The following is an 11,601-nucleotide window of genomic DNA, read 5'->3' as shown; positions in this document are numbered from 1 at the left end:
TCGCTAGTTCTCTAGTAGCATGTGTCAAAAGAGAAGTACATGCATGGGTTTCGCTAACTTGGACCTGAACAGAGAAGTCTAGAAGCTCAATGTCTTCTCACCAAATTAATGATATTATGGTGGATCTGGTATATATGATCAAGAATAGATCCAAAGTTACGGCCTTAATGAGCCAGATTTAGATCAAAACCCAACACTCTAAACAACTGTAAGCTCGATTTGGCACTTTATACAGCCTAGATTATCCAAACTAAACTACATTGGCACCACTTGGTATCTTGTGTAACAAGACTGCAACATTCCCTTAGGAGTGACACCATCCTCGGAAGTGGAAGTATTGATGCTTCATGAATTGGATACTGAAATGCCTGGTCGAATAATGTCTCATCCAACTCTCTGAACATGAAGAAAAAGTCTAATCTTTTAAACAACTGGGTCACTAAACAAAGTTTTAAGAGGTGGTTCCAATGATATTACTACCTAGGAGTTCATTTGGAATCTTGGATATATATGCATCCCTCCAAGTGGCTGGATTGCCTGTGATACAGGTTGATTCGATATCTCATAGAGATAGATGATAAAGAAATATATATTTTTTTCGCCATTCTTAATAAGAGTAAACTATATCACTGCTGATTCTAGTGTCAAATCAGCTAAATTATAAGATGGAATTAGTGGAGCAAACTAGTCTGAAGCACTTATCAATTCCCTTCTTATTCTTTTTTTTTTTTGGTGGAGAAAAGAAGTACTTGTTGATTCATTAGATCAACAAATATGTGTGTCATTGCACAGAGTTATCTTCATGAAAAGGAAGAGGAGAATGACAGGTGAGATTCACAGGGGACCAATAAAATCTAATTCACAGCCCATCATGGGCTTTGCACAAGTGCTCGGTGGTGCGCAGAACCTCGAAATGAAATCTGACTCCAAAATTTCATGACTTTGTTGAAGCGTTGCCGTGGAACTGAGAATGAATTTTGGACAATCCTTACTTATTTACTGATCAATCAAAGCATATACCAGCTTCTCATATTTATATCCCTAAAATTTCTAGGAGAGATAAGTTTGCGTTAATATTTATATAGCTGAATCAAGTGGAAGTATAAAATAAGCCAATGAGTCCATCTATGTCTATTATATTTCTTTTCCAACTAGGAAGTCTCATGGTTGGCTCCAATGCAAATGACTTAACTGTTTGTTTGGAGACAGCAGCTAGCATGAGAGACCCTAGCCTCACGAATTCTTAGATCTTTGCATCTTTTACCTAATAATCGATAATTGATGAAAAGTTAGGCATAAAACAATGGATTATTAATGTGGGACTTCAAAAAGGACTGCATGAGAGAACTGTGTTGCTGAAGTCAGTATTACTAATTTCCTTCAAAGAAACTAAAGCTCTCTATTACTAAGTGTCATGCACTTTGGACCATCCTTGCATGCACGTATCTAAATCATTCTTGTGAGGCAGCTCACCAGCACACGAAAAATGTTTCAAGGAAAAATTATCATATACCATCATGCGTGACACCATCCAAACCCTGGCACTAATTATTATTCCATTTTGCCTTGGCCACCGATCGAACTTAAGTTTGCCCTATAAATCCCCGACTCTTATTGCTTAAATCTTGTATCATCCAAAAGAAGAGTAGCAGCAGCACAAGAAGAGTGTTTTGGACTTTCAAATTCTAAGTTATGGCATTCATGGGGGGTTACCTTGCCGAAGTCTACGTCATGAAGAAACTCTATGAGGAGAAGATGAAGATAGAAGAAGAGTTTGGGGAGAAGCGGCCTAAAGCGAAGAAGCCCTTACAAGAGGTTCTTTGGGATAAGAAGAAAGGTGCAACCAAGTGGTTTGGTGTCATTGATTTGTCCAGAGAAGACTCAAGGTGATTTTTGGTGGTGGACCAATGACAAGAGGAATGTAGTGGCTGTGACTATGGATTTGAATACAATTGGCGATTAGTATTTTGTCTGATAATATGGTGTGCCATAATATAGCATTGAATGATTTCTTCTGACTTGTTAGTGACTGATAATCTAAGAGTTTTTAAGGGGTAGAATTCAATTTCCACGGCCGACAGTTGCTCTGGACATCATTAACAAATGTTTCACTGGTTATGGAAGCACAAGCATTTGATAGGTGCTCTCCCTAAACCAATTGCATGCATCACATGTAATACAAGTATATACACATACATACATGGTGCGAGGCATCAAAATACTTCCAATAAAAATCTTAAAAGCACCTGGTGCATAACACATGAATTGTGATATAAACAGGCTGTTGCTTGGATCTCTGAACTCATGAGGCTAATCAATCAATGATCCCAACTACAAGGGGTTGGATTTACTCTAATATTTTCCAAATTTGCTTACCGCTTCTGCAAGAGGCTAATCCATGCAGTTTTTTGTCCTTGTTTTCGGGGGTCGAGCCTGAAACAAAATGAGGGGTTCTCATAAACTGAATTGATACTTCAAAAAGAATCATTCAATGAAACCAAGATCATAGCAAAGTAGCAACGAGTAGTTCTTTTTTAAAAAAAAAACTCCTATTTATACAACCACAACATGATTCCAATTCCTCCCGCACAATCAGATGTGCTGAACCCCAGAATCTTCGCAAAATTCTAGCCACAAAGAAAAGATGACCTATCGGCATCAGGTATAGGAGCTCCTTCCAGATCATGGACCAAGAGCAATGCCATTTGACTGAATTTTTGCAGCCAGCTAAACAATTAACAGTAAGGATATTTACTCCAAAGAGCCAACTGAAGATGATCTAGGGAACTATAATTTGGTATCACAGGATAGTGCATGCGCATCTGTTCTGCTTTGGGGCATTCGCAAGCTGTTTCTCTGTAGAAAACTATGATCCATGTTAGTATTATACAGAAATAATGATATCTTCAGGCTAGCATGATTACATGTAAGGCATCCATAATGAAACTCCTTAATAATATATAGCAACTATATTTGGTTAGAGATATTTTATATGAAGGTTTCAACTTAACAAGCTGATAGTCCTTGGCGGTTGGACCAAGCAACCTGGGAATGCTGCCTTCGCCAGGATTTGGAGCGTTAGGGATATTTGGGAGAGCATTAGGATTTAAAATTCTCTATCATTTAAAAAACAGAAAAAGATTCTAAATTGTAATCAAGTACTAAAAACTGTTGAACGAATAGCATCATAAGCATCTAAACCCAAACCATTTCCAAAGTTAATTAACAGATTAATAAAATCTTAGATCCAGATTTATATTAAAAATGTCAAAGCAAATAATAATAGATAATTAACATAGATTCCAATCATTTCCAAAATTAATCATATATCATTTGTGTTTATTACAAGCAGAAGTGGAGACAGCTTTAAAAATAAAAAATAAAAAATAAAAAATAAAAAATAAAGCAGAGACATAGCTATACATGGGTAGGTACATACCATGTGGTGCCATAAGTTACACTCTATATTCTCGTTTCTGAAGAGCATTACTAATCATGTAGCATAAACAATGAAGAGATCCAGGAATGACATGAACGGATCTCCGTAAGTACTTCAGTACAAAATTCTCTTGGTTTATTTTACTGTCAGCAATTCCAGGGCTGCTGAAGTCCACAGATGTGGCTTCATTCATATACCAAATAAGTTATCAAACAGGAATCCGACCAACAGTCTTCCAAGTTGAATTTAAAACAAGTTTGTAACACACGACAAATCTAATAACTGGTTTGTCAAGTGTTCATTAAACAAGCTTGAAGAAAAGAGAGAGATTTGTTCCAATTTTTCAAAGTCAGCAATGATGTTGTGCAGTGACAAAAAGTCAAGAAGATGATATCAAAGGGAGAACAGAAGCAGTTGAAAAGAAGTGGGGTAACTTTTATCCATTCACAATCAGACGTAGGCCTGAGATATGTGCCAACAAAGACATTTCTTGTAGCTTCCATGAACCAATTTTAGAAGAGGTGTGGGGAACAACATTTAGGCACTTATCTTTCAACTAAAGGTTCCTCACTCAGTTTCCTACCTTGACAACTAATCATGATTTCAAAAACCACCGGAACAGGACTGTACAACCACTACCATCCTATTCCAGCGAGCAACTGGCACCAGTTTAGGTGCTGGGACGCCTAAACAGCTATATCAGACATACTGGCTGCATCGGTCTGTACTGGTACATATCGGCAGTACCATACCGACCGTACCGGTCAGGTACCAATAGTTTTTTTATTTTTTGGGAAGCTATCAGTTTTCGTACGTACATACCACAACTATGCCATTCTAATGGAAAGGCGGTATGGAATGTGGTATCGATATTTAAAACCTTACAACTAATCATGTAAAAAACTACAAATACTACATAAATCAGAAATGAGACTAGTAGTTGAACATTTCTTAATGGTTACCTTGGTCTGATCTGACAATCTTAGAGGTTGTAAATATCCTTGTCAATTATCAGATATATAGGGCTGAACCCAACTATGTTTCAAATTTAAACAAAATACATACGTTTTGTTAACTCCTGATCATACAAGGTCCATTATGACAAGCCCAACTCAAACAAATCAATGTAAAGCACTGAAATTTGGTTGCTTGCCAGGCCTGCCAAACAAGTTTGCATGTAAAATTAAAAACTCTAGATAGCAACTGATATTGACTTGTTGCTCTGAAGTCCATGGAACTTTCCCTTAGAAAAGCTAGGCTCTAAATGCCTGAATTATCTTCCTTCTTCCTTAAGCTATGTTTAGTCAAAAATCTGTACCATCTCTAATAGAGCTGGGGGCCTACAGGCTTCTTAAAAAACTCATATGTCATTGATTTCAGTTCAGCCAACATAGGTTTTATCCTCAGTTTCATTCCTTAAGGAACCTATATTTTGTGACATGTCTATTCTTGCAAAGATTAAAGACTTGGTTATTCATTTTAGAAGAATCCAAGAATACTAGCATCACATAAACTGCTGGTTGAAATCTTAGGTTGTCCTTTATCAACTCATAATCCATAATTTGACTCTATCATTTGAAGGACTAAAGACTACAGTAGATATGCCTAAGGTATATTGTTTGTTCCTTAGAGGAGTCGAGTTTCAGGTATTCTGTCTTGAGTTTCAGGTATTCTGTCTTAAGAGATTAACGATCTAATCTTCCAAGCTTTGGGATCCCACATACTGGGGTCAAATTCAGCCTTCACTAGGACTAATCCTTAGTGTGTTCCTTAAGGAATGCATAATTTCTAATTTAGGTCCATCTCTAGTGAGATTAAGAACTCAACAACCCCCTACCTTACAAATTTATTAGGGTCCACTTATGTTGAATAATAGTCCACTTGAAGTCTTGTTTTATTAGGGTCCACTTATGTAGGTAGGGACTATCTGCCTAAAATAGTGAACAAATCATACAAGCATGGATGTATGCCTTTAGAACGATGCATCCTGAATGGCAAAGTTGTGATATGGTATGTGATCATCAATACTTTTTTCATAGACAGGTCTTCAATCAGATTTTCGGTTTTGCCCATGGATGATTTATCAACCCATTGGCTGTTAAGAGTCCACTGTCAGAAAGGATAGACAACATGTGAATTACATGAACTCGTTCGCTGCTCTCTTGCCTTCAAAACTCTTCTCCATGGCCTATCAAAAACATAGACAACACCAGTGTTGATCCCTTCAATCTAGGTTGAAGTAAATAAGTTGTTTCTTTCATAGAAGAAATCTATTTGCTTAGAAACCAGAGTCATTTCATCTACTACATAGGAACTAGTTTCTAAAGAATGAATAACTTGTTCGAACTTCCAATTATATCTCAAGTCTTCTTTATAAGCACTTAGAAAGCAAGCCTTAACCAAAGTTACAACAACATGAGCATGTAAGCAAAATGTTAGAGGCAACCTTACCCATAAAACTCTATATTATAATTCAGTAGCATAACCATACTTTTGATCTTACAGCTAGTCATGCTCCAACTACGATGACCGTTTCTCTGAAACAACAGCATGCCAATGTTATAAGCATACCATACAATTTACAATCAAGCCCAATTTTAATATCTTATCCAGTAGAATTGTAATTTCCATATTTAACTGCGCACCAATGTCAAAGTAACTCATCAAACTTAGTTGCCCTTGCAGGTCATTACCAATATTGGCTAGTGACTTGATTCAAAAAAGTTGGTAATTTCCTTGTAAACTCCTAGGGGCTGTTTGGAGTCCCATTGGTGGAGCTACACTGCAGCTCAAGCACCAATACAACTTGAGTTGCAAGTGCTAAATCTCCCCTTTTGGAAGGAAGATGAGGGGAAGTGATGTAGGGAGGAGGGAGAACAGGATGAGGAGGAATGGAGGAGGGAACAGTGAGGATGAGAAGGGAAAGGAGAGCAGATGGAGGGGCAAGGAGAAGGGGAACTCCCCAAGACCAAGTTCCCACTAACATTCCAAATGGGCTGCACCACCTTTGGGTTCCTCTCTGACGAGTTCAGCACCACCATTGAGCAAAGACATAACACTCTTGGTGGTGATATGCATCTCCCAACATGTCCTCGTGGTCTATTTTGTTGGTAGGGGGGCCACAGGGGTTGGGACGCTGGAGTGGGGAGTGGGAGGGGAGTGTGGATCAAGGCAGAGGTTGAATAAGAGGGGAAAGGGAGTGGGAGGGGAGTGTGGATCAAGGGGGAGGTTAAATAAGAGGGGAAACGGAGAAGAGATGGGGGTGAGGAAGGAGATGAGAGGGGGAGCAACAGGGGAGGAACCTCGTCCTCTAGCGCCAGCAAGGAGGATGAATGGTGAGTGGGAGACCAGTGTGGGGGCATGGTGGCTAGCATGTGAAATAGCCCCCTAGTTGAATTACAAATGATGCATCAAAATTCCAATCCAACGAGCTAATATTCACAAAATTTGAAGTTGGCTTCTCATAAACAAATGTAAGAGGGACTATGAATTAACTAAAGCCTATGAGCCATATGCCACGACTTGGTTAGTGCTAGCAAGCCAATATACAAGACATGGCAAAAGTTTGACCTCCTTTTCCAGAACAGGAAACAAATCCATTTCCCTTATCAGATTGTTCCAATATCATGTGACGAGGGTTTCATAATATAATCCACACAACTAGCACTATATGCTATTAATGCAATCACCAGGCTGAAAATTAGAGCTATAACCATCATTAACAATGGTTTTTACTTACAAGTTAAATTGCAAAATGTCATTTTATATTAACAAATTCGTTAACAAGGATGAGTTTCTGCAATATAAACCAACTCTTCAGCAAACTAGTCTGAAAACATATGAACAGAATTATAAATAATAAACAGGAAGAGAAAAAGATACCATTATTTTTGTCAAGCTGGGGAGGCCGCACAACAACATGCATAGTTATTACACCACCTGGGATCTCTCCCACTGATACCCTGGATTCAGCAAGAGTCCGGTTGTTCTCCAATATTTTCCCCGCATTGATGAGCTTCAAATCATTTATTGTTTTTGGAGCAATTTCTTTGTCTATCAGTATAACAATTTTTCAACAACAAAGCATTTAATCAATAATTGAAAGACAAAAAAAAATCAAGTTATAAGATATTGAATGCTTCATGAATTACACATATACATACTAAAAAGGAAAAATAATAACATAAGACATAATGAGAAAAAATGGTCATTGATGGGACTAAATAATACGAATATAGATTTTCATCAGCAGTCAAATAAGTAACTCAATGTACCTACTTAAGCAGACTGTATCATAAAAGATGTCCTCCCAAGAAAAAAAAAATCCTAATTCAACTCCTTCCTTTACAAATGAGGTATTTGATGGCAATATTGTTGCTGACCCATCAGAAATTAGGAATCAATATTTATATTGGACATATATTTGCAGCCTAAGCATATTATAATGACAAGACACTATCCATGTCCTGTTAAAGTCAAAAATGAGGCCCATAAGCACAATGATTCCATTTTATTATGGTTGTTTTACTATTCTTTGCTGATTTGTACTTCTCAGTGGCTAATCCTAGCACGCATTTGCTCATCCTCACAACCTCCATTCAGATTAACATTTATCTCTTATGTCTATTTTCTTCCAGTGGCGTATTACATTCCCAGACTACTGACCTTGGATTCTGGTCCTTAAAAAAAAAATCATTAGGGAAACCCAATTCAGTCAGGTGAGATTGTTGATAGGCCAATAGATTGTTGACAACTCGAATTAGATTATGAACCTTAACAACCTCAATTTGTATTTGTAGCAAAATCTACATCTAAACAGATAAATTGCAAAAGCTGCTTGTCTGTTTAATTATTATTTGAAATAGGTTTATAAATCATGCTGTCTTTTGACAAATATATGTGTTACAGTAGGAAAAAACAGTACTACCATGCAACCTCAGGACCACTGCATAGATCTCCCATTTTAACACCTTCCTCTAATATCCTAAGTTTGGAAGATCATGTTTCACACAATCTGGACAGAAGATTCACACATAAGCAAGTTGAAGAAATGGATATAGTAACCAAAGTGCTCATAATGTGATATAGCTTTTATGTCTTTAAAGGAAAAGGTAAACACTCGAGTAGGATAATTTAGATGATTGACTGCTAAAATATCAAGCAGGTAAATTTCTTTATCCCTAGGTTTATGCAGTTAGTGGTGCAACATAACATAATCTGAACATCTAAGAGCCGCTTGACAGGCCAATAGATGCATATAAATGGATAAGGCTAATGAGGTGAGATCAGAGAAGAGAGCAACAAAAAATAGGGACATGACCAATTAAGGAGTCATTCTACCATTTTTGGAATGTTACAATTGAAGTTGAAATAAGCTGAAGCAAAACGTGTTGAGAAAGAACTATTCATGATCCTCATATGGGGATTGTCCCAGCTTAACATAAACAAATCGAGGTCATAAAATGTGAACCGGGAACAGCTGGTCATGAAAGTTGGTGGAACTGCTAAGTAGAATACACTAAACAGGATAGAAAACCAGCTAAAGCAATCAATAAGAAGTAATCTCTTCCAAGAAAAGAAATGTCTATCATCTCTTCAGACAGACACTAGCAGCAGATGTCGAGGTTATCGATTCAACCACAAAATTTCTGCAAGGGGCATAGAAGGATGGGAGAAAGAAGAAAGTAAAGTCAGAGTGCTGCACCATGAATGGATTCCCCATTCTGAGTATATTTAGAAATCATATCAGAAATTATGCAGAGGAGGAAAAAAATCAAAGGGCAGTTTATATGCTTTAAATCAGAAAAACAAACAACGAAGGCATACATAAATGAATCGTATCCCTTGCGCATACAAGTCACTTGTAGAAATATAAAGATATCAGGGTAGTAAGACTGAAATCCATTCAGGTACCAAAAATATATGTAATTTGATTTACTGAATTGAAAAAAGAAAACTAAACAGCACGAGCTTCATGCTAAAGAAGAAACTAATTAACAGTATTCAATAAATATGCAAAAAAGCTATTAGAAGAAAGCAAATCAAATCGCAGAGAGAGGCGCCAGACACCATCAAATCTCACCTTGAGGCCATCGAGCCAGAATGGTTTCTTTGAGGGATGCTACAGTGGTCGAAGGATCATATTTGTTCGGCCCGAGGTCGGTGCCATCAAAGAGCCTAAATTTGAGCTCAATCAAATCCTCTCCAGCCATTGGAAAACCACTTTAGATGAAGAAAGAGAACCCTCCACTCAATTCCGCATGATCTCCTGCCTCCAACTCAAATCAATCCCCCAACAACTCACAAATCTCGATGAGTTCCGGTATCCACAAAGCCAAATCCCTCACAATTCAGATTAAATTCAACGATCCGGAGTGGGTCGTCAAAGAAAACGGCAATCACCAAAGCCCATGTCAAATTACAAGGCTCCTCGTCAACCAGCAACCAAATTCTTCACAAGTTTTCCGAAATCTCGTTCTACGAAAAAGGGCTTTCACGCTTCCAGACCAAATTTTGAACGATCTCGACGACGACTGAGAAGGAATTTCCGGATCCCAGCGGGAGAAGTCAAACCCAAACCCCTCCTACCACGCCATTTTTCGCATAAAAATTAGATCTTGAGGTATTCCAAGAGCTCAAAGAGGAAATCCCAATTGGGATTTCCCCTCCAAACGTCCTCGAAATCGGTAAGAGGGACGACCCGAAGAAGGGCTCGCTTCTTTCCCAAAATGCTGCCCTCCTCCGCCCTCTCTTTTTTTTAACGGAAAAGAAACCAAAGCCAAGCAAGCAATTTTCACACAGCGACGTATTTGACTCTATTCTCAAACCAAGAAACCAAAGAAATCCCACATTAGGTGGGCTTTATAATCAGAAGCCGGACAGTAGTTGCAGCTGACGGGTGCTAGACATTTGATGCTTTTCTTTTTGTGCAGAGTTGAAAGTAGCTTAGGCCGGTCTATACCAAGTTCAACGCATACTATAAGCCAACACAATCTTACTTGAAAATAATTTAGCTATGGTGTCGATTGGATCCAGAGATATACCAGTGGCATGGATGTCTGCTATCTATGCTCTACAATATTTGGGTCACGGTAGATAGAGACGTTGCCTTCCAATCCAAGCATATCTACAGAGAGGCCAATAGAGCTGTGAATTGGGTGGCCTCGTATATGGCAAATTACTCTAAAGAAGTTCTCTGAATTGGTGAAAGGGAGCTGCCTAGAGCACTTCAAAACTCGTTACTTTTTGATATTTTTAATGTATTCATACTAAGAGTGTATGAGCCTCCGTTGTAAAAAAAATAAAAAATAAAAGTATTAAATTTTTTTTAAAAAAAAATTATATTTTAGCATGAATTTTGTATAAAGAATTTACTAAAAGGATTTTTTTGATTATCATTAAAGATTTCTTGCACATAGCCATTGGACATATTCAATCCACAGTTAACTTCTACCTTTTGATTGAACTTGTAGGAGCCTCTTATGAACTAGGGTGGCTGTTATCTATTTCCAAATAACAACCAATTATCCCTTTATCAACGCAAATCATGAAGAAAGATCTTTGTAATTTATGAGAGAGGTTATCAACTGAAATACTAACTCTTAGGGTGTACCATGATCAAAATTCAAAACTAATTTAATGATGGCTACATAAGACTCATAAGGGTAGCACAGCGCAATGCAACGTAGCAATATGGAGCATCTAGATTTCCACTTTTTATTTTTACATACAACTAAGATGGTAGTTATCCATTCATAAATGGCACTCAATTGTTTCAATAGCATTTGACTATTGACAAATATCTCTATGATATAGGAGAGATTAGCAATCAGATCCCTAGCTCTTAGGTGGTGTTTGGTGACCTAAATGGAATTACCGAGGTGATCTTATATCACCGGTGATCCTATATTATTGTATGATCCTTATCCTAGGATAATCTGAATAAGTTTCAGCCTACTACTTTTGGTATGCTAAGTTTCAGTAATTAAATATTTCTAAATATCCACGAGTAACCTATTTGATATTTCATGAGAATCCAACATTCTCACCATATAATACCAAAGTTATCCGGGATATATTCCAAAAAATATATTTATTAATTATATAAAATATCTTATAATAAAATATTAATATATTCATCATTAATATATTCCATAAAAATA

General features: G+C 37.4%; 1 protein-coding gene across 2 annotated transcripts; it reads right to left on the bottom strand.

Annotated features, from left to right (window-relative positions):
* Positions 1 to 2,434: 2,434 nt before the first annotated feature.
* Positions 2,435 to 10,267, bottom strand: LOC103715223 (membrane-anchored ubiquitin-fold protein 3). Of its 2 annotated transcripts, none has more exons than XM_008802786.6 (3): positions 9,522 to 10,267; positions 7,322 to 7,492; positions 2,435 to 2,856 (listed from the first exon to the last, which is right to left on the bottom strand). In XM_008802786.6, the coding sequence occupies exons 1-3, from the start codon at positions 9,649 to 9,651 to the stop codon at positions 2,801 to 2,803; spliced, it is 357 nt and encodes a 118-aa protein (XP_008801008.2). In that variant the 5' UTR covers positions 9,652 to 10,267; the 3' UTR covers positions 2,435 to 2,800. The 2 variants fall into 2 exon arrangements, with proteins under 2 accessions (XP_008801008.2, XP_038973152.2); XM_039117224.3 differs by lacking the exon at positions 2,435 to 2,856 and adding an exon at positions 5,872 to 5,976.
* Positions 10,268 to 11,601: the final 1,334 nt, after the last annotated feature.

This window comes from Phoenix dactylifera, chromosome 7 (genome assembly GCF_051530095.1).
Source record: "Phoenix dactylifera cultivar Ajwa chromosome 7, Ajwa_hap1_PhDact_Kaust_v1.1, whole genome shotgun sequence".
Taxonomy (NCBI): Eukaryota; Viridiplantae; Streptophyta; class Magnoliopsida; order Arecales; family Arecaceae; genus Phoenix; species Phoenix dactylifera.
Note: the sequence above shows the minus strand (reverse complement) of the source record. Positions and strands in the feature narration are given on the sequence as shown.